Source organism: Jaculus jaculus, chromosome X (assembly GCF_020740685.1).
Source record: "Jaculus jaculus isolate mJacJac1 chromosome X, mJacJac1.mat.Y.cur, whole genome shotgun sequence".
Taxonomy (NCBI): domain Eukaryota; kingdom Metazoa; phylum Chordata; class Mammalia; order Rodentia; family Dipodidae; genus Jaculus; species Jaculus jaculus.
This window is the reverse complement of record NC_059125.1, coordinates 153,765,539-153,788,116: the sequence shown is the minus strand read 5'-3', so window position 1 is coordinate 153,788,116 and position 22,578 is coordinate 153,765,539. Positions and strand designations below refer to the sequence as shown.

At 38.0% G+C, this 22,578-nt stretch overlaps 2 protein-coding genes across 7 annotated transcripts in view; one reads left to right on the top strand and one right to left on the bottom strand.

Annotated features, from left to right (window-relative positions):
• Positions 1–957: 957 nt before the first annotated feature.
• The window catches only part of Tmlhe (trimethyllysine hydroxylase, epsilon), a 72,750-nt gene continuing 51,129 nt past the window's right edge, over positions 958–22,578 (top strand). For 4 of the 6 annotated variants that reach the window (XM_045140668.1, XM_045140667.1, XM_045140669.1 and 1 more), the window contains exon 1: positions 958–1,089. The gene's annotated coding sequence lies outside the window, so the exon portion shown is untranslated. The remainder of the gene's footprint in view (positions 1,090–22,578) is intronic. The other 2 variants (XM_045140670.1, XM_004672654.2) reach the window with 2 other exon arrangements.
• LOC123456596 (CCR4-NOT transcription complex subunit 1-like) lies at positions 8,386–20,871 on the bottom strand. The gene is given in 3 exon segments (XM_045139983.1): positions 8,386–10,694; positions 10,697–10,943; positions 20,821–20,871. Coding segments are annotated over 3 exon segments (2,358 nt in total). The 3' UTR covers positions 8,386–8,634.

Below are 22,578 nucleotides of genomic sequence, written 5' to 3'. Positions count from 1 at the left end.
CCATACTGAGACTAAATAAACTCAATATTATGGTGACAGAAAGAGATATCAGTGTCCAAGGTTTTGGTCAATTTTTTTTTTCCAAATTGACAGACTGACCAAACAGGAGATTTTTTTAGATTAAAATAAGTTTTTACTTGTACAAGATGTTTATTTCTAATGATTTATTCCATTTCTAATGCTCAATGTATTTAATACTATACCTGTACTTTAAAAAATGGGTGTGTGGAGAGAGAGAGAGAGCACCAGGACCTTTAGCCACAATAAAACACTTGCACCACTCATTTTTAAAAAAATTAAAAATATTTATTTGAGAGAGAGGGTGACAAATAGCCTGAAAGAATTGGCACCTCAAGGCCTCTAGCCACTGCAAACAAACATCAGATGTATGTGCCACCCTGTGCATATGGCTTTATGTGGGTACTGGCGAATCAAACCCAGGCCCTTAGACTTTAGCCACTGAGCCACCTCTCCAGCCCTATACCAGTCTTTCTTTATGCCTGGCTTATTTGGGTGGCTTGTGAATTGAAATCTGGTGGGCAGGCTTTGCAAGCAAGATCTTTAACTCTGAGCCATCTTGCAGCTTCTCTTCCTGGGCTTTTAATTCAAAAGGCTCAAAGGAATCACTGGAAGTCCAGTAGTGATATATGACGAGCAAAGTATGGAAGATTTCTAGTTCTAGCAACCTCAATAAGCCACCACCATTAGTAGGGAGATTAGAGGAACACTGAACTAGATGGCAGATAACCTGAGTTTTACATACATTGTAGCATCCTGAACCTGTCTTTTTCCTGAGCCTGTGCCTCCAAATCAGTTCAATGAAGGTGACTGACTAGAGGACCAGGCCAACCCTTCAGGACTTAGTCCATAAGGTGCCCCGCACCGCCACTCCGCAAAGCCGGAAGGAGCGGGGCGGGGCCTAGAGGCTAGCAGCAGAGCGACAGTAGGCTGGGGGAGGGGAGCGCGAGCCCGACCCTGGGGTTTGGGGAGCAGGGGCATAGAAAGCAAAGGCGGAGTTAGGCTACATCTTAGTTCCTCTCTGCATTTTCGCTTGCTCTGAGGAGTGCAGATTCGCGACCTTCAACACAGGTAAGGGCTGCCCCTCAGGCCGGGGAAAGGGGTGTCTTGGGTGACACGGACAGAAGAAGGGCTTTGCCTAAGCTCTCGCTTTGGGGCCTGGCACAGTGGACGATGGCGGCTCCCACCCCGGCTGTTCCATCCCTAGGTAATGATAATCACCTTACCCTGGTGGAGGAAGACTTTCCTGCTTTGCCGAAAGGTTGTCGTCACGATTTATGCTCGCTATGTGACAGAGTCCACCTGGAGATCAGCATAGGGCTAATTTGGCCTAACACTCAAAAAGAGTTGAAGCAAGCTGAGGTTGGGACTGATGCCCAGTCTACATTGTTTCAAACTCAGCTGCACCTTCCAGCCCTGGATCTGTCAGTCACTTGGTGTCTAAATTTCAGAGTGATTTTGCCAGCTATAGAGTGGCTTTTGCAAGACTTTAAGCATTGTCTTCTTGTGATCTCATATCCACTAATGTTATGTGCCCAGATTTTACCCTCTGTCTGCCCCTAAGGTATTGGGGAAGTTAAGCTAGGAAACTCTCTGTTTGCTAACAACTCTGAAGAGCCTTTTTCACTGCAAACATTCATTCAGTGCACTAAATTAACTCTAAATAATGCTCTTGTGAATATGTTTTAAAGGATTTTAACAAGATTATTGCCCAAAACGGTATGTGTTGATTATGTGAACATAATACACTGCTAGCAAGTTTTATGGAAAAAAGAGTTGGAAATTTGATTGTATAATCACTAGGAGAAAATAAAAAAACACTCGTGAGCTCTCACTTTTAGAAATACATAATCCATTCTCATACAGTGCTCTTTTATAGTTGCTTCTCAGCTTGGTATCCCATTGTGAGGACAAACTCTAGTAAAATTTATATACAGTTGAATTTGCATTAAGTAACTATGAGGATGTACAAGAACTATAAACACTATGAATTAGTATTGTGATGTCAACTTCCAGTTCCTCCTCATTAAAGAACTGGTCACAGTGATAATAACAATCATATATTATGCAAAATATTTTCACAATAATAATGTGATGTGAACATGATTATCAAAATATGAAAGAAGTTATACATTAACCTTCGCTGTAGCAGTAGAGTCTGGAAGCTTTTATGATGTGTTTCTTGTAGTCCTTTCTTGAAAATATGGACTGGTACAGATCACTTCCTTGTCTTGGTGTCTGTGTCAAGCACCACGAGTACTTTAATCTGCCTCTGCTTGTCAACTCTGAGAATGGCAGTAAAATACCAAAACTAATCATACAGCATCTAGCAGCTGTGTTTTCTACCTGCTGGGGTTGGGAACCAGAATCCTGGATTAATCTCTTTTCTATGAATGAAATCCCTTACTTTTTACAATTCAATTCCTTGGGTAGATAGCTATGAAATGAATTGCTTGGCCATATTTTAATTGTATGTTTAATATTTTGTCAAACTGATTTTTAATAAGTTAATTATATTTCCACAAGCCACTAGCAATATAGGAGTATTCTAATTTATTTCATTCCCATAAACACTTTTCCCTTTCCAAAATAATTATTGCTCTCCTTGTGGGTGTGAACTACTATCTCATTGTGGTTTGAAATATGCACTTTCCTAATTGCTAATTGAACATCTTTTCATGTGCTTGCTGGTCATTTGTACACATGTGTTTTTTAGAGAAATATTTATTCAGTAGTTTTCTCATTTATAAATTGGGCTATTTGCATCAGTATTGAGATGTAAATTCCTTATATATTCTATATACAAGTCCTTTATCAGATACATGATTTGAAAAAAAAATAAAACCTTTTTGCCCAGTCTGTGGATTGTTTTTTATTTTCTTGGATCATTTGAAAGGCAAAGATTTTGAGTTTTTATAAGGTCTAATTTATGATTTTTGTTGACTTTTCATATTATAGCTTTTGGTATTGTATCTGACAACTCTGCCTAACTCAAGACAATGAAGGTTTTCTCTTATGTTTTCTTCTAAAAGTTTTGTCTTTCATTTTTGTTTCTGGTACATTTTATTGAGAATTTTAAAATATGAACATGTTATAAATTGGTCACATTCTCATTGAGTTATACTCTTATGTCCCTTCTTCTCCATCCCTATTCCACTAAGGGCCCTCTTCAGTGGGATTATCAGTAATCACTGTAGGGTCACGAATGCACCAGTTAGTCCCTGGCAGGGTTGGACAATGACTCATATACCTTCCCACCCTATGGCTCTTACATTCTTTCCACCTCCTTTCTACAATGTTCTCTGAGATTTGAGGGCATGTTAGAAGTCTACTTTAGTGTTTAGCTCTATACAGCCTCTAATTTTCTGCTTTGATGAGTTTTGTTTCCTCGGTGTCTACCACCATTTCTGTAGAGGAGGTTCCCAGGCTATCTATGAGTGCAACACTCATATTTTATCCACTACTTCCTCTGTAATGTTTCCTGGGGCCGGGGGGGGGGTGTGATAGAGATGACTTGGCTCATACTGGGCACTTGGCTCTTTTCCTTTTCTTGTCATTCTGATGAGTCTTGGGTCTCTCTCTCTGGTATTTGCCACCATCTATAAAAGACATAGATTCCCTAACCAAGAGTGTATCAAAGAAAACAAACATGAACATTCAGAAGACTTTTTAATGGTCATAACCTCTCCTTTTAGCCATATAGCAGTGGAAACTTCCATTTAGGGACTATGCCATTCTAAGCCATAGGCTTCTGACTTGATTCTCAGTACCAGACAAGAAATCCCTTCCATTGAATGGGTCCCACATCCCATCAGAGGATTATCCCCATAATCTATGTGCCACTATTACACTAGAAGGTGCATCATGCATGGCTTATTGATTTTGTAGCTTTCCAGATCCACTGCTTGTTCACACTGTTGATGAATGACTTTCATCCCCAGCAGATGACTTTTATCCCCTGCAGCTTGCACAGTGCTTTTCAGCACTACAAAAACTAGCCTACAGGGAAGTGGTTTCCATCTTAGTTCCACCATCTTGTGGTGTCTTCAGAAATAGGGTTTTACCATTAAGTCCTAATGGGTAACCAAGTGGTTTGGCAATGGACTATATGGTTTTGGGAGACTTGGGAGCCTCTCTGACCAACAGCTCACTTGTTTGGGAGATGGGGTAAATCAATTCTGGCCCTGGGATTTACTAGCAACAGCCTATGGTTTTAGGGTAAATCTTTCTCCACCCCTGCAGGGTAGTTCTGCCCAAATGTCACCACTCTCTCTCTCAGAAATTATATCTTTCAATTAGCTGACAAAGAGGCAGGTTCATATATTTTTAGTTATTTCTGTATATAATAAAAGTCTAAATTCATCTTTTTTGCATATGGATATTCAATTTGCCTATCACCATTTGTGTTTAAAAAAAAAAAAAACTGTTCTTTCCTATTGAATTTCCCTGGAACCTTTTTTTCCTTTTGAAAACCAGTTGGCCATACATACAATAAGAGTTTATAATTAAACTCTCAATTATGTTCCATTAGTATAAATATATATATATATATGTTATACAAACCCTGCACTGTCTTGGCTACTGTGACTTTGTAGTCAATACTTAAACTTGGAAATGTTCATCCTAAATTTTTGTTCTTTTTCAAAATTATTTTGGCTATTTTGAATTCTTCACATTTACCTGTAAGTATCATGGCCCATTTACCAATCTATAAATTACCCTGTTCTGATTCTGATGGTAATTGTATTGAATATATATGTCAATTTTGAGAGAACTACCACTTAAAATATTCAACTTTTCAGTCCATTAATCTGAAGTGACTCTTCATTTATTTAAATCATTAATTTTCATTGGCAGTGTCTTATAGTTTTCAATGTAAAATTCTTTTGCCTCTTTTGATAAATTTATTCCTGCATATTTTGTTCTTTTTATGTTATGAATTATTTTCATAATATGACTTTCTGATTTTTCTTTCCAAGCACAAATTGCATTGTATATTGAGTTTATATTTGTGGTATTTCTGAGAACTATTACTTCATATAGTATTTTGTATGCTATATTTCATAGATTTTTTTCTCATACAGAATTACATCATCAATGACAGGTTTTTTAAGATATTTTATTTGAGACAGAGAGAGAAAAAAAAACAGGCAGAGAGAAAGAGAGAGAATGGGTGTACCAGGGCCTTTAGCCACTGCAAATGCACTGCAGACACATGTGCCACCTTGTGCATCTGGCTTACATGGGTCCTGGGGAATAAAACCTAGGTTCTTTGGCTTTGCAGGCAAGTGCTTTAACCACTAAGCCATCTCTCCAGCCCAATGGCATTTTTTATGCTCTCTATACCTTCACTCTATTTGAATAGCTTTTACTTCTTTTTCTTACTTAATTCTCCCAGGTAGACTGTCCAGTAAAATGTTAAATAGAAATGGCAAAAGTGGACATCTTCATTTTGTTCCTGATCTTTCATCATTAAATGTGGTATTAGATGGGTGCTTTGTAGATGTTCTTTATCAGGTCCAGTAATTTCTCTTTACTACTTGATTGAGGTATTTTTAGTTTATTCTTTAAAATCATGAATAGAAAAAAAATAAAATAAAATCGTGAATAGGTGTTTTGTGATACTTTTTCCACATCAATTGGAATCATTTCTTTTACTCTTTATTCTGTACATCAATAATTAGTGTGCCATGGTATGTTAATCTGAGAGTGTTACACCAACTCTGAATTCCTAGAATTAATTTTTCTTGGCCATGATATATAATTTTCCTGCACTCATTTGGTAGATTTGATTTATTAACATTTTGCTGAGTTTTACATGTATATTCATAAGTGATGTTGTAATGTAGTTTGTTTTTACATATTTCTCTTTGATGATGTATACCAGCTTCATGGAATTAATTAGGAAGTGTTTTGTTGTCAGATGGATTTATATTTGTAATATCCCCATCAAAACACTAGTGACATTCTTCAGAGAAATAGAAAAAGTTATCTTAAAATTCATATAGAAACACAAAAGATTCCAAATTACCAAAACAATCCTAAGCCGAAATAACAATGCCAGAGGTATCACAGATTCCTGGTTCGGATTACTCTATAGAGCCATGGTAACAAAAACATTATGCTACTGACACACAAATAGACAACTAGTCCAAGAGAATGGGATAGAAGAGCAAGGAATAAACTCACACAACTGCAGCCACCTAAACTTTTTTTAAAAAAAATTATCTTATCAGGGCTGGAGAGATGGCTTAGCGGTTAAGCGCTTGCCTGTGAAGCCTAAAGACCCTGGTTCAAGGCTCAGTTCCCCAGGACCCACGTTAGCCAGATGCACAAGGGGGCACACGCATCTGGAGTTCGTTTGCAGAGGCTGGAAGCCCTGGCGCGCCCATTCTCTCTCTCTCCCTCTATCTGTCTTTCTCTCTGTGTCTGTCACTCTCAAATAAATAAATAAAAATTAAAAAAAATATCTTATCAGAGAGAGAGGAATAGGCAGATAGAGAATGGGCACCAGAGCTTTCAGCCACTGCAAAGTAATTCCAGATGCAAGACCACCTTGTGCATCTGGCTTATGTGGGTCCCGGGGAGTCAAACCTGGGTTCTCTGGCTTTGCAGGCAAGTGCCATAACTGCTAAGCAATCATTCCAGCCCAGCCACCTAAATTTTGACAAAAGTGCCCAAAATATACATTGGAGAAATGACTGGTTCTGGGAAAATTGAATATCCACATAAAGAAGAATGAAACTGGATCCATATCCCTCTCCCTATGAAAAAAAAAAAAATCAATTCAAAATGGATCAAAGACCTTAATGTAAAACCTGAAACTGCTAGTTAAAACATAAGAAAATACTTTGTGACAGAGGTAGGGAAAGACTTTCTGAAAAGGACTCCTAAGTACTGGCAAGTAGTATTACATATTAAATAGTTCTGCCCAGCAATAGAAACAATCAGTAGAGCAAAGGGATAGTCTACAGAATGGGAAAAGATCTTTGCCAAATACATCAAACAGGGGATCAATATCTAGACTATATAAAGAATTGAAAAATTAAATACCCCAAACCCAGATAATCTAATCATAAATGAGCTAATGAACTGAATAGACAGATCTCAAAAGAGGAAACACAAATATCCATTCAATGCCTTAAAGTGTTCAGTAACCTTAATCATTAATGATATGTAGATTAAAACTGCTTTAAGATTCTGGCTTAACCCAACCAGAATGGATAGCATCAAAAAACAAACAACAACAAAATTCTGGTGAGGGTATGAAAAAGAGGAACCCTTATATACTGCTAGTGGGAATGTAAACTGATAAAGCCTAGACTACAGAAATCAGTATAGAAGGTCATCAAAAAATAAAATAAGGGCTGGAGGGATGGCTTAGTGATTAAGGTGCTTGCCTGAAAAGCCAAAGGACCCACGTTTGATTCCCCAGGATCCAAGTGAACCAGATGCACAAGGTGATGCATGCATCTGGAGTTTGTTTGTGGTGGCTGGAGGCCATGGCACACCCATACTCACTCACACTCTCTCTCTCTCCTCTCTCAATTAAATAAGTAAAAATAAAAAATTAAGATTAAATAACATGGGGGCTGGGAAAATGGCTAGTGCTTACTGTGCAAGAGTGAGAACCAGAGTTCAGACTCTAGAACCAATGTAAAAAGCCTGATGTAGGGCTGGAGAGATGGCTTAGCGGTTAAGCGCTTGCCTGTGAAGCCTAAGGACCCTGGTTCAAGGCTCAGTTCCCCAGGTCCCACGTTAGCCAGATGCACAAGGGGGCGCACGCATCTGGAGTTCGTTTGCAGAGGCTGGAAGCCCTGGCGCGCCCATTCTCTCTCTCTCCCTCTATCTGTCTTTCTCTCTGTGTCTGTCGCTCTCAAATAAATAAATAAATAAATTTTTAAAAAAATTCAGGCAGCTTATAAATCTGCCCTGTCCATTACTTTCAGCTTGTTAGAACCTCACATTTAGCCAGGTATAAGTAAACAGACACTTTACTGAGCATGTGTACAAACGTGCAGCATTCCAAGAATACAAAACCTACTATACCTTTCTCATTCCATAAATTTCCCTCTTTAATTTTTGACTGTTCTCTCACTTGTTTCAGAGACTACTACAACATTTGGCAGCTTTGATATTAGTCTTCCTCAATTGATTCAGTTTTGACAACTCCCTAGCATTTTTTTTCTGAGATTTTAAAACCAGGTCTGCCTGCTCTATTGTTGTTCCTAATGGCTTCCATGGCATGAAGCTCTGATTAGGGTTGGTGTGGCCCTATAGTAAAATGCCACACACCCAAATCTTCTCATTGAGGTTCAGTAGCTTTTAACAAATTAACTCATCTTAATTTTTTTTTCCAGACAAAAGTTTTCTCTTTCATGTATTTACACAAGTTCAAAATGATATTCACAGCATTTTCTAAATTTTGGCCAAGAGTCAAAAAAAAGCATTTAAACTTTGGAAGGCGCCCACATAAACGGGGGCTAACCCCAGCAGTTGATGGGGCAAACACCCGAGAACCAAAGGGCTGGGAAAATCAGGAGCTGAAAGGATTCTTCAGTTTATGAACTTGGTGCACTGGGACTGAGGCTGATTCACAACGGATATGTAGTTCATCTAACTGGCACCTGTCCCTTCCATTACTTGCTGAGCCTGCTTCTGTCCCATGCAGCACTGTGCAACAGATTGGAATAACTTTTCAATTTCTGGGGCACAGTGTACAAACTCATGGTTCCAGAACTTAAACGCTGTATTTTTAATCAGCTCAATGAAGGTAATAAGAAGACCCCAAGGATGTGGCCTATTTACAATCAACTGTTCTAAGAGAACCCTTGTGATCTGTTCTTGAATAGCTTCAGCATTGGCCTCGGCAAACAGGTACAGCATGGTACAGCTGAAGTAGTGAGTGTGGCTGTTTGGGTACCGCAGCTGGTTTGCAATTGCATTTAAGAAAAGATACCAGCCTTCAGTGTCCAAGTCCACAGCCAGGTTCTGGAAGATGTCCATGTGTGCTGAATGTGTGATGGTGCTCATTGAAGGTGTGCTGCCCTTGTTGTGGATGTGTGCAATGGCCTGAGTCCCTACATAGAGCACCAGTGCATTGATGAGCTGGAGGTTGTAGCGATTGCCAGGCTCATTGGATACCTGCAGGTTACTACGCAGATCAGACAGGAAAGTGACTGGCGATCGAGTTTTAAGATAGGAATCCAAATCCTTTTTGAACTGCGGTGGCATAACTCCCGTGAAATTGGTAAGGATCCGGGGTGCAATGTTAATTTCACTCAACATGTCCACCTTTAGATTAGGAGTGAATGGGTCTGGGAGCCTCATGTTTCTTGGGAAGGCACTCAGGATCAAATTTCTTAACTGGATAAAATTAGGTGGTATAACATCACAGAATCCATAATGGTAATCACAAAGGAACTTGGGGAAATCATGCAAAAGAACTAGCAGCACTCTTAGAGTACCCTTGTAGAGGATTTGCATAGGTTTGGTGAGTTCCACATTTCTAAGGAAAGGTGCTAAATATTTGAATAAATCTATCAAGAGCTGTGCATACATAGGCCATCCCTTCTGCTGTGGCGTATGTGCCAGCATTCTTGCAATAAATATCTGGTGGGAGATCAACTCAAGCCAGGCATATACAAAGCCAGGAGCTTTGGTCGGCCTCAAGATGTGGAATATATTGCAAAAAGCTGTAAGAGTCTAGAAATTAATGGTCTCCAATACATGTTCCGGTGCATTGAGTTCCAAAAGCAGCATGATAAAAATCCGGTGGTAGGGAAGCTGCTGAAATTCACTTTGCTGAACATCATGATCCTGTAGGAGAACTCCCACAACGATACCAAGGACCTGGTTCAGCAGATTAATCTTTGTGACAGTGTTGGTGGCCTCCCCTGAGTGCTTTACTAACAGTGCAATGAGTCGGACAAAGGCATCCAGGTTGTGATAGCACTTGGCTCGGATCATAGTGGGATTAGCAGCAGGATTGTGTTGCTGCTCAGCCTGAGCCCGGTAACTGATTTCAACACACATTTCAGTGCACAGACGAAAAAACCTGGTTATGAGGTCATCAGTCTTCAGTATTCCTTGTTGGTGCATCTTTCTTTCCAAAAGCTCTACCTGTCCAACAAACGCAGAGAAAGCTTTGGTACTGTCACGGCCAGCTGCTGCTGAATGGTATAGATTCACCCATTCCCTCAGAAGATACTCGGCTTTCTCCCTCAGGCCAGGAGGGTTATCATACTCTGAGGCTTGAGAGATCCCAGAATGCATCATAAAGTTAGGACCTCCATGAGCATGATCAATCATTGCTTCATAGTTGGATTGTACTACTTCCATCAGCTGGGGTAATCCTTCTGGAGCGTTGCCTCGGGAATGAGCATTACTCCTCATGAGGGTCTCAATGGTATGGAACAGATCTGCCTCAGTGACATGGGCCACACTCCTTTCATCAACCAAAAGAATTTTTACCAATTGCATAGCAAATGCCACAGCCATATAGTTTAAACCATTCTCCATTGACTGAGCTAGGTGAAGATCATACTGCTGCATGTTGACCAAATGATTGTGAATTAACAACTCTACCGCTTCCACATTATATTTATACTCATCTCGACACTCAATTAGGCACCTTGTGATCTGTTTGTTGCACCATGGAGATCCATATGCCCTGCATCCTGCAGAGCTTTCAGTACCAAAAGGTGGCACTCCCTGTAGCGCAGCAGGAGGTCAGCATCGGCACCACTTGTGGCATCTAACAACCCTTCTACAGCCTTCTGAAGTAATCCAAGAGCAGCTATGGCATCCCGTGAGTTCCGAGATAACACTACAACCTCCAAAAGACTTCGAAGAGCCTGAGCTTGAGGATTCATGGCCAAAGTTGGTGGGATGGCATGTTGGTGCTGCTCCAGTTCTGTAATGCACTTAATATATTTTTTTAATTTTTTATTTATTTATTTGAGAGCAACAGACACAGAGAGAAAGACAGAGGGAGAGAGAGAGAGTGGGCGCGCCAGGGCTTCCAGCCTCTGCAAATGAACTCCAGACGCATGCGCCCCCTTGTGCATCTGGCTAACGTGGGACCTGGGGAACCGAGCCTCGAACCGGGGTCCTTAGGCTTCACAGGCAAGCGCTTAACCGCTAAGCCATCTCTCCAGCCCTCATCTTAATTTTTTATATGCCCTGTTCAATAACCAGGGATCTGAAAGTAATGTTGTGATATTTCTTCCAGTTTTATATTTGCTTTCGGAGAGAGCATTTGCAAAGATCCTCACTGTCTTTCTGGATCCACCATTAATATTTCTTGACTATTCACTTGCAATAGCTACTTCATTTCTTCCAGTCATGTTCCTTTTCAAGGCCTTACAAAGTAAGTCCTTCAAATCCCTCCATTGCCTGAACCCTGCCTATATCTCCTACTATGCATTCAGTTCATGTTTATATTCACTTTGTGATTCACTAATAAACATTAATTATTAATAAGAAAATTATATCTCAGTAAAGATACACTTAATTATTCCTCAACCTAGACAGCTTCATCTTGCCTTATATGTTCTTTTATTTCTTATTATATTTATTGATAGATTAGGTTTTATTTTTTCCTCTTTATGGATAGTTCTTTTACTGTTTTATTAACATGTATTAATTATATATAATAATTGGTTTCATTATGCCATTTTTATTTTTATTGTTTGGTTTTTTGAGGTAGGGTCTCACTCTAGCCCAGGCTGACCTGGAATTCACTATGTAGTCTCAGGGTGGCCTCAAACTCATGGTGATCCTCCTACCTCTGCCTCCCATGTGTTGGGATTAAAGGCATATGCCACCATGCCCAACTTTTAATTTTTCTTTATAAGGGAAAAATAGGCGAGGATGGAGAGAGAGAGAGAGAGAGAGAGAGAAAGAAGGAGGGAGAGAATGGGCGTACCAGGGCCTCCAGCCACTGCAAATGAATTCCAGATGTGTGCATCCCCTTGTGCATCTGGTTTACATGAGTCTTGGGGAATCGAACCTGGGTCCTTCGGCTTTTCAGGCAAGCACCTTAACCACTATACCATTTCTCCAGCCCTTCATTATGCCATTTTAATATATGTATATAATGTATTTTGATCATATTTACTCTCATTACCTCTTTTGTTCTCCCATGAACGATCAAATTTTATATCCTCTTAGGTAAATTTAATGTATTTGTATCACTGTACTGTTTCTCTTATTATGTTATTGTTTATATAGAAAATATAGAAAATATTTTCATAGCCAACCAAGAGGATAGTTCAGTTATTTATGCTACAGACATACAATAGCAACAGAGTATTGTAGAATTATGTACAGTAAACCATTCTTGATATACTCCTTAAAATGTAAACTACAAAACAATGGAAAATTATAAAAAAAATTACAAGGGGTTATTTCTGGTTAATGAAATTATACTTGAAATATTTATTAGTATATATTAATTGTACAAGTACTGGGTTTCATTATTGTAGTTTCATACATGTAAGATATTTTAATCAAGTTTACCTCTCCCATTACCAACATTTATTCCTCTTCCCTTCCCATTTTCCCCTTCCAATTCCCTAGTAGTTCTCCTCCTACTTTCATGTCTTTTAAAAAAAGATTCCATACAACACTTGTCTTTCTGAGTCTGGCTTATTTTACTTTATATGATTCTGTCTAGTTCCATTTATTTTCCTGCAAACAAGATTTTGGTTTTTTATGGCTGAATAACATTGTGTAGATATACCACACTTTCTTTATCAATTTCTCAGTCAATGGTTATCCAGCCTGATTCCATAAGTTGGCTATTGTGAATAGTGTCACAGTAAACATGGGTGTACACAAATCTCTGTGGTATGCTGACTTTGATTTGTTTGGTATATTCCCAAGAGTGCTATAGCTGGAATGTATGGTAGTTCTGTTTTTATTTTTACATAGTGATTGCACTAATCTTCATTCCCAACAAAAGTATGTAAGAGTTCCCCTTTCCCCACATCCTTGCCAATGTTTGTTGGGGTTTTTGTTTGTTTGTTTTTATAGCTATTCTGACTGGGTTGAGGTAGAATGTCAGTGTAGTCTTAATTTGCCCATTTACTGATTGAATTGCTTGTTCTTTTGATACTCAGTTATTGAATTCTTTAGATAATGTAGATATTAATCCCCTGAAAGATGTGGAATTGGCAAAGATATTCTACCATTTGATAGGCTTTGTCTTCTGATGATTGTTTCCCTGTTTTCTGTGCAGAAACTTTTAAAAATTTTCATGCAATGCTGTTAGTTGATTCTTGAAGTTACTTCCTGAGTAGCCTGAGTCCTTTAAAAATAATCATTGCCTGTGCTTATTTCTTGAAGTATGTAACTTGTGTTTTCCTCTAGCAGTTTCAGATACTCAGGTTTTACAGTAAAGTCTTTGATCTATTTTCTATTGATTTTTATGCAGGGTGAAAAATAGGGATTTACTTTTGGTTTTATTCATTTCGTATTCATCTCCCCCCCACACACCAGCCACACAGCACTGTTTGTTAAAGAGGCTGTTTTTTTTTCTGTAAAGTATGCCTTTTGCACCTTTGTTGAGAATTAGAGGGCTGTAACTGAAGATTCCTTTCTTTTATACCATTGGCTTAATTTCTGTTTTGTGCCTATACTGGGCTGTGATGGTTTTGCGCCACACACATTAATTTTTTAATTTAATCTTTCAACTGATTGAGAACCTTTTTAAAATTTATTTGAGAGAGAATGGACATATGAGGACCTCCTGCTACTGCAAACAAACTCCAGATATATGTGCCACTTTGTGCATTTGGATTTACATGGGTAGTGAGGTATTGAACCCGGGTCATCAGGCTTTCCAAACAAGTGCTTTAACCATTGAACAATCTCTCCAGTCCCCTTATAATGTTTTAATACACTGTGTAATGTTTGAATAGGTTAATCATATATTCCCATTTATCCTTTATGTGTGGTACAAACTTTCAAATTTCTTCTAGTTTACTGAAATGTACTCTTAAGTATTGTCATCTATATTTGCCTTACATGTAGTAGTATACTAACATCATACTGTGCTTTAAGAATCTCTTTGCATTTCCCTTATTGAACTGTAAGTGAGCTTCTTCATTTGTTCTATTTCTTGAACACTTACTTTGTGCAAGACATTCTTTTAGAGGATGGGAATACAGCAATGAACAAGGCAAATGAAATAAACCACTTGCTTTTAAAGCATTTATAAATTAAAGAATTATTTTCAAGGTCTGTAGTGAGATACCAGGTTTTAAAATTTCAAATCCACCACAGTCTGATACTTTCACAAACCTATTAGAGATGCTGACAGCATCTCAAATTGCTATAGAAGCTTTTAAATATTACTCTTACTAAGTAACAAAGTGTGGACTTACACCATGCTCTGTACTTTGCATAGCACTGTAAAAGATAATGAAAAAAAAATAGATATAATAAATAGATAAATTATATATAAAGTGGTAAAGTTGGGCTGGAAAGATTGCTTAACAGTTAAAGGCACTTGTTTACAAAGCCTGACAGCTGAGTTTGATTCTCTTGTACCTATGAGAGGCTAGAAATACAAGGTGGTGCATGCATCTGAAGTTCCTTTGCAGTAGCAGGAGGCCCTGGTGTGCCCGTATTCTCTCCCTCTCATAAAATTTTTCAGCTCTAACCACTTGGGAACTTCCAGCTATGGGTGAGATTTTTCCCTTGGGGGCCAGAAGCCCCCCCACCAAGCCCTTACTCTTCACATGGGTTCTTTATTCCCTCCAGCTCCTCACTTGGCAAGAGCTCCTTGAACTTTCTTTTCTTTCCCAGTTTTGTTTTCAGGCCCTCCACGTGGGATCTCTAGCCATGTGGGTGCTTTTCCTTGGCTTTGTACTTCCCTCAATAAAAATAATAATTTAATAATTTAAAAAATAAAAATAAAATATTTTATAAAATAGAAAGTGGTAAAGTTTATATTAAAAAATGGATCAGATTCTCCGACCTCGCGACCCCCTTTTCTACACATTCCTCGGCTCCCCCAAGGAGCTGCTCTCTCTGCGTGGTGCATTCTGGGGATCGAGGTCCAACCCGCTGCCACCAAAGGGAGCCACAAGAGGCTGCGACCAGGCAGAAAACACCCAGAGTCACTACCAGAGCTGAGTCTACTACCCAGCCGCTGCTGCCACAGAGCCCGTCCCCCCCCCCGCCGCCCCCCTCCACCCCATTGCCATGCAGCCTGCTTCTGATCAAAAGGCCTATGTCTTGAGCTGGAGAGATAGCTTAGCAGTTAAGGCTTTTGCCTGTAAAGCCAAAGGATCCCGGTTCAGATTCTCCAGAACCTATATAAGCCAGATGCACAAGGGGGCAGCACAAGGGGGCACAAGCGTCTGGAGTTCATTTGCAGTGGCTGGAGGCCCTGGTGTGCCCATTCTCTCCCTCTCTCTTTCTCTCTCTCCCTCTTTCTTTCTTTTCTTTTCTTTTTTTTTTTTTTCTCGAGGTAGGGTCTCACTCTAGCCCAGGCTGACCTGAAATTCACTATGTAGTCTCAGGATGGCCTCAAACTCACAGCAGTCCTCCTACCTCTGCCTCCCCAGTGTTGGTACTAAAGGCATGCATCACCACACCCAGGTTTCTCTGCCTCTTTCTCTCAAATAAATAAAATATATTTTTTTAAAAAGGGTCATGTCTCCATTGAATTTTGTATTGAAAGCAGCAAAGATGTTAATGTAAATTTTGGAAAATCCAAAATTACTTTCAGTTGTCTGGGAGGAAGTGATAATTTTAAACACTTAATTGAAATTCTTCTTTTTCACTGTATTGACCCAAGTGATTCCAAACCTAAGAGAACGGACAGATCAATTTTATGTTGTTTATGTAAAGGAGAATCTGGCCAGTCATGGCCTAGGTTAACAAAAGAAAGAGCAAAGCTTAACTGGCTTAGTGTGGACTTCAATAATTGCAAAGATAGGGAAGATGATTCAGATGAAGACATGTCTAATTTTGATCATTTTTCTGAGATGATGGACCACATGGGTGGTGATGAGGATGTAGACTTACCAGAAGTAGATGGAGCAGATGATGATTCATAAGACAGTGATGATGAAAAAAAGGCCAGACCTGGAATAACGAGTATTATCACCTGGATTTTGAGAAAGAAAAATAACTTCTCTATAAGATTATATAAATGAAACAATTCCTGAGTTGATAGCTCTAAAGGCAGATAGTGTATTTGCCACCTTTAACCCAATTTTCAACCTGTTTGCTTATTTTAAAGGCTTCACTAAGGGTTGATAATGTACCATTGTATGGGGCAATTTTAAGTCAGCTAAGGCAATATCCTTATTCATGAACATTTTCCAGACTTCCCATAAACTATTGAGAACCTAGACAATTGATTCAACAGTTATGATAAATAAATACTTTACACCTAAATCTCCTTTGCTGCCTAACATAGTTATTGACATGATTGGAAGCTCTCAGCTTAGGGAAAGATAATGAGTTTTATATACTAGTGCATGGACTTACAGTGGCTGAAACAAATTGGCCGATATTTTAAACTGCCAACCCTACCTTCTTCTGTATCTTTCAGGATTGTTCCACTAAAGTTTATTTTTCCAAAAAATGTATTTCACATTATTATACATAACTGATCACTTGTCAGTGTTCCAGATGTATCTTAGCTAAAACTAAAACTAGTGAGTGCCTTAACTTAGATGGTTGTTGAAACCTATACATTTGGTCTTATTGGCCCTTAAGCTTTTACATCTTTTAGCATAGAGGATGAAGAAAGCTGTACATTGTTGCTTGAGAGTCTGTACATTTTAGACCGGATTTGCATTTGCACTGTCAGTATGGCAAAAGAGTGAAAAAAGTCAATACACTATTGGGTTTTATTTTATTTCTTGTTTTGATTTCAGCTTATACCCTGGCTGAAAAAAAAATGCTCAATTTATGTTCATGACAGTGGGTTTTTTTTAATGTCCACTTTATTTCTATTAAACTGATGGATGATTTCAAAAACAAAGATGGATCAGATCAAAGAGAAGTCACCAGTGGTGAGACTGAGTGGTGGGATAGTAGATTTGAGGCATATACTGATTGCAGTGTTAATTAATGTGGTTAGCAATGCCTCCTTGAAAAGGTATATTTGAGCAATGTCTTTTTTAAATTTTTTGTTTAGGGGCTGGAGAGATGGCGTAGTGGTTAAGCACTTGCCTGTGAAGCCTAAGGACCCTGGTTCAAGGCTCGATTCTCCAGGACCCACGTTAGCCAGATGCACAAGGGGGCACACGTGTCTGGAGTTTATTTGCAGTGGCTGGAGGCCCTGGAATGCCCATTCTCTTTCTATCTGCCTCTTTCTCTCTCTCTGTCTGTTGCTCTCAAAAAAATAAATAAATAAAAATTTAAGAAATTGTTTAGTAGAGAAGAGAGTAGAGGCATGCCAAGGCCTCTTGCTGCTGCTGCAAAAAAAACTCCAGACACAAGTGCCACTATATGTTTGCCTTTACGTGGGTACTGGGAAATTGAGCCTGGGCCATCAGGCTTTGCAAGTGCATTTAATCACTGAACAATCTCCCTATCCCTGAGCAATGTCTTGAATGAGACGAAGGTTAATCTTCATGGAGAGTATTCCAGCCAGATAGAACAGCTAGGGATCATTCCGAGTACACTTCAGGAACAGTAGTGAAGGCCAGTATATGTGAAGCAGATTAGGCATGGGTAAAGATAGGAGATGAGGAGGGCAAAAGGAACTGTATTTTAACTACTTTCCACTTGACCCAATGACATTTTTGCTGTTGCTGTGTATTTTCCTATATGTCTGTATGAGAATTAGTCTCAAAGTAGATTCTGTGTCAATACCTCCTTTTCATAACAACTTTTTAAACCAACTACTGTACTATCTATAAGTGAAATCAATAACTTATATATACTACCTATATATTAAATATGAGCACAATTTCATAAGTATAATTTTTTAAAAAATTAAATATGATTTACAGTAAAATGATATACTTAAGTATGTAAACTCTGGAGCATGACTGCTTGAAGTAGTCACGTACTTACACCTATACACAAGTCAACATGAAGCCAGGTGTGATGACACATATTTGTAATCTTAGCACTCCAGAAGCAGAGCCAGGAGGTTTAGGGTTTATAGACCACCCTCAGTTATGTGAGACTCTACCTCAAAATACACACATACTACTACCACCATCATGAATGTGGCAGCTACAAATACAGGTTGATACTTCAAACTGCAATGATCACTGCTGATGTGATTTTTAAAAATAATGAATAATTTTAGATAAATTTATAAATGAAATACTATATTCTTCTCTCAATTTGCTTAATATATGCTTTCCTTGAAATCCCAATATAAAATTAAATTTGTGAAAAATTCTGTTGTATATATGACAAAGGTAATAAGGTAGCAAGAAATACTAATTATAAATAAGGTTTTCATCTTTGACATTTTCAGGGGAATATGTAAAAATTAGGTAAGGTTATCCATTGTCTGAGGTTGTTCTGTTTTGGGATTCCTAAAAACAATAGTATAATTCCAATCATTATAATAACACACCCCCTACACATTTCTAACACCCTTTATAGGGGTAGCAAGACCCCTGTTCCTTGGTGTTAATCCAAATTAATTGAAAACATGTTGACAGAAAAACCCGGATACAGGTAATTATATCAGCTTTATTCATAATTGACAAAATTTGGAAGCAACCAAGATGTTCATTAGTAAGCCCATGGACACTTTGGTATATCTAGACAACAGAGTATTATTCATTGCTAAAAAAAAATGTGTTATCAAGCCATGAAAAGAAAAGCAAAACCTTAACTGCATATTACTAAGTGAAGGAAGCTAAATTGAAAATACATAAACTATTAATCTAACTATATGATATTTCTGAAAAAAGAAAAATTATAGAATAAAAAATCAGCAGTCATGAGGTTAGAGGAGGAGGAAGGATGACTAGGCAAAGCATGGGATGTTAAAATGATAAATGCATATTGTTTTAGTCCTATCAAACATAGATTGTATAGCACCAAGAGTGAACCCTAGTTTTAAATAATGCTATGTCAATGTAGTATAAACAATTGTAACAAAGGAAGTATTTGGAACATCTGTAAGTAGATAAAACATGTATAAAAGCATAAGGTGTGTATGAATTCTCTGAAATTTCAGCTCTATATTTCTGTGAACTTACATAAGCCCTAAAATATAAAACATGGCTAAAAATAATTAAGTAAGCCTTAAAAACCCTAACGGCTAAGGGGATCCTAATGGACAGTATGTCCAAACGTAATGTAGTATCCTGAATGTGATCCTAAAACAGGTAAAAGGATATTAGCTAAAATTCAAAGGCATGAATAAAATGAAGGCTTTAGTAAAATATAAATATAGATTCATTAATCATGACAAATATATCATGTTAATATAAATAATAGAGGAAACTTGGTGTGGATATCCTGAACTTTGTTCTATGTTCACATTTTTTTCTGAAAATCTAACACTTCTAAATTTTAAAGAATGATTTCTTATTTTTTTCTAAGTTTATTTATTTATTTATTTGAGATCACAGACACAGAGAAAGATAGAGGGAGAGAGAGAGAATGGGCGTGCCAGGGCTTCCAGCCTCTGCAAATGAACTCCAGATGCATGCGCCCCCTTGTGCATCTGGCTAACGTGGGACCTGGGGAACTGAGCCTCCAACCGGGGTCCATAGGCTTCACAGGCAAGTGCTTAACCGCTAAGCCATCTCTCCAGCCCAAGAATGATTTCTTATTTTAAATTGATTTTTTTGTTTGTTTTTTTTCAGGTAGGGTCTCAGTTAGCTCAGGATGACCTAGAATTCACTATGTAGTGTCAGGGTGGCCTCAAACTCATGACCATCCTACTACCTATATCTCCCAAGTACTAAGATTAAAGGTATGCACCACCATTAAATTGACTTTTTATTAACATACAAATAATTGGGTTTCATTATGGTATTTTCTTTTTTAATATTTTATTTATTTAAGAGAGGCAGAGAAAGAGAGAGAATGGGTGTATCAGGGCCTCTAGCCACTGCAAATGAACTCCAGACACATGTACCACTTTGTGCATCTGTCTCTATGTGGGTACTGGGGATTTGAACTTGGGTTGTTAGGTTTTGCAGGCAAGTGCCCTGACTGCTGAGCCATCTCTACAGCCCTCATTATGGTATTTTCAAGTAAAATTTTTGTTTCCTTTGATCATCCCCATTTCTCTTTGTGTTCCTTCCCAACATAGCCTCTTTTCCACCTTCATACTATATCTTTCCTTTGTCCTATTCCCCACTTCTCAACACCTCTTATTCCCTTCTTGTGACCTCCTATCTTGAATTCATACTTTTTACATCCATTATTTTCATACATAAAACATTAAAAATTATAATCCACATATGAGGGAGAACATGTGATTTTTTTCTTTCTGGGCCTAGGTGGCCTTATAAGTATAATTTTTCCAATTCCATCCATTTTCCTACAAATTTCATAACTTCAGTTTTCCTTATACCTGAGTAAAACTCAATCATGTGTATGTGCCACATTTTTATTATCTAGTCATAAGTTGATGGACATCTAGATTGATTCCATTTATTAGGAATTGTGAGTAGAGCATCAATGAACAAAGATGTGCAAGTATAGAGTCTTTTGGGCAGATGCCTAGGAATGTTATAGCTAGGCCATATGATAATTCAGGTTTTAGCTTTGAGAAACCTCCACACTAAATTCTATGGTGACTATTATTAGTTTACACTCTGAATAACAGTGAATAAGACTTCCCCTTACCCCACAATCACACCAGCATTTATTGTCTTTAGTTTTCTTGATGATATCCATCCTGAATGGGGTGATATGAAATCTCAAAGTGGTTTTAATTTGCATTTCTCTGATGACTGAGAATGCTGAACATTTAAAAAATATCTGTTAGCTATTTTCATTAGCCCATTTATTGATTGACAACTTTTTGGTAGTTAGTTTTTAACAGTTCTTTATATATTCTAGCTATCAACCCTTTATGAGAGGAATAGCTGCTAAATATTTTCTCTCATTCTGTTTGCTGATAGTTTCCTTTTCTGTAAAAAAAAAAAAAAACAAAAAAAAAAACTTTAGTTTTATGCAGTCCATTTGTTAATATTTTCTGTGCTATTAGACCCTCTTCAGAAAGTTCTTACCTATACCCATAAATTCCAGTGCACTCTGTTTCCATCCAGAATTTTTAGCATTTCATCAGAGTCTTTGATCCATTTTGAATTGATGTTTGTTCACGATGAGAGATGTGGGTCCAATTTAATTCTTCTACAGGTGGATATATAGTTTTACCAGCACGACCTGATGAATAGGTTGTCTTTTTTCCAGTGTATGTTTTTGATGGCTTTGTTGAAAATGATGTGTCTATAGGTTCTGTGTGGGTTTAATTCTGAGTCCACTGTTGCATTCTGTTGGTCTATGTGTCTGTCTTTGTGCCAGTATCATGCTGTTCTTTGTCACTATATATCTATAGTATGATTTTAGATCAGGAGTTGTGATACCTCTAGCACTGTTCTTTTTTAAAATATATATATTTATTTGTAAGCATAGAGAGATAGAGAGAAGCGAGATTATATATATATATTTGCAAGCAGAGAGAGATAGAAGAGAGATAGGTAGACAGACAGAGAATGGGAACACCAGGACCTCCTGCCACTGCAAAAAAATTGCAGATGCAGGTGCCACTTTGTGCATTTGGCTTTACATGGGTACTGGGGAATCAAACCCAGGTTGTTAGGCTTTGCAGGCAAGCGCCTTAATCACTGAGCCATCTCTTCAGCCCACAGTGCTATTTCTACCTAGGTTTGCTTTGGTTATGGTGAGTCTTTTGTGTTTGTATGGGAATTGCTTGATTGACTTTTCTAGTTCTGAGAAGTCAACAGAACTTTGATGACAATTGCATTGAATATGTAGATTACTTTTGGTAATATAGCCATTTTCACAATATTGATTCTTTTTTGTTTTTCTTTTTCAAGGTAGGGTACCACTCGAGTGCATCTGAATTTTCTATGTAGTCTCAGGCTGGCTTTGAACTCATAGCAATCTTCCTACCTCTTCCTCCCAAGTGCTGGCATTAAAGGAGTGTGCCACCATGCCCAGCTCAAAATACTGATTCTTGTTTTCAGTGTCTTAAGGTCTTGTTTGTAGAAGTTTTTTCACATCCCTAGTGAGGCTTGTTCCTAGGTATTTATTTTTGGTGGGAGCTATTGTGAATAGGATATTTTTCCAAATTTTTTGCCAGCAAGTTCACTGTTAGAATATATGAAAGCAAGATATTGATTTACATGTTGATTTTGTATCCTGCAACTTTACTAAAAGTGTTTATTAATTCTAAGAGTTTTTTTGATAGAGTCTGTAAGGTCACTTAAATAAAGAATAAAGTGTCTATGAATAAGTATGACTTCATTTTCCCCTTCCTATCTTTATCTCTTTTATATCTTTCTTTTTAACATATATTATTATTATCAACATATTTCACATGGATACATCATGTGTTGATAATCTATTTTCCCTCAT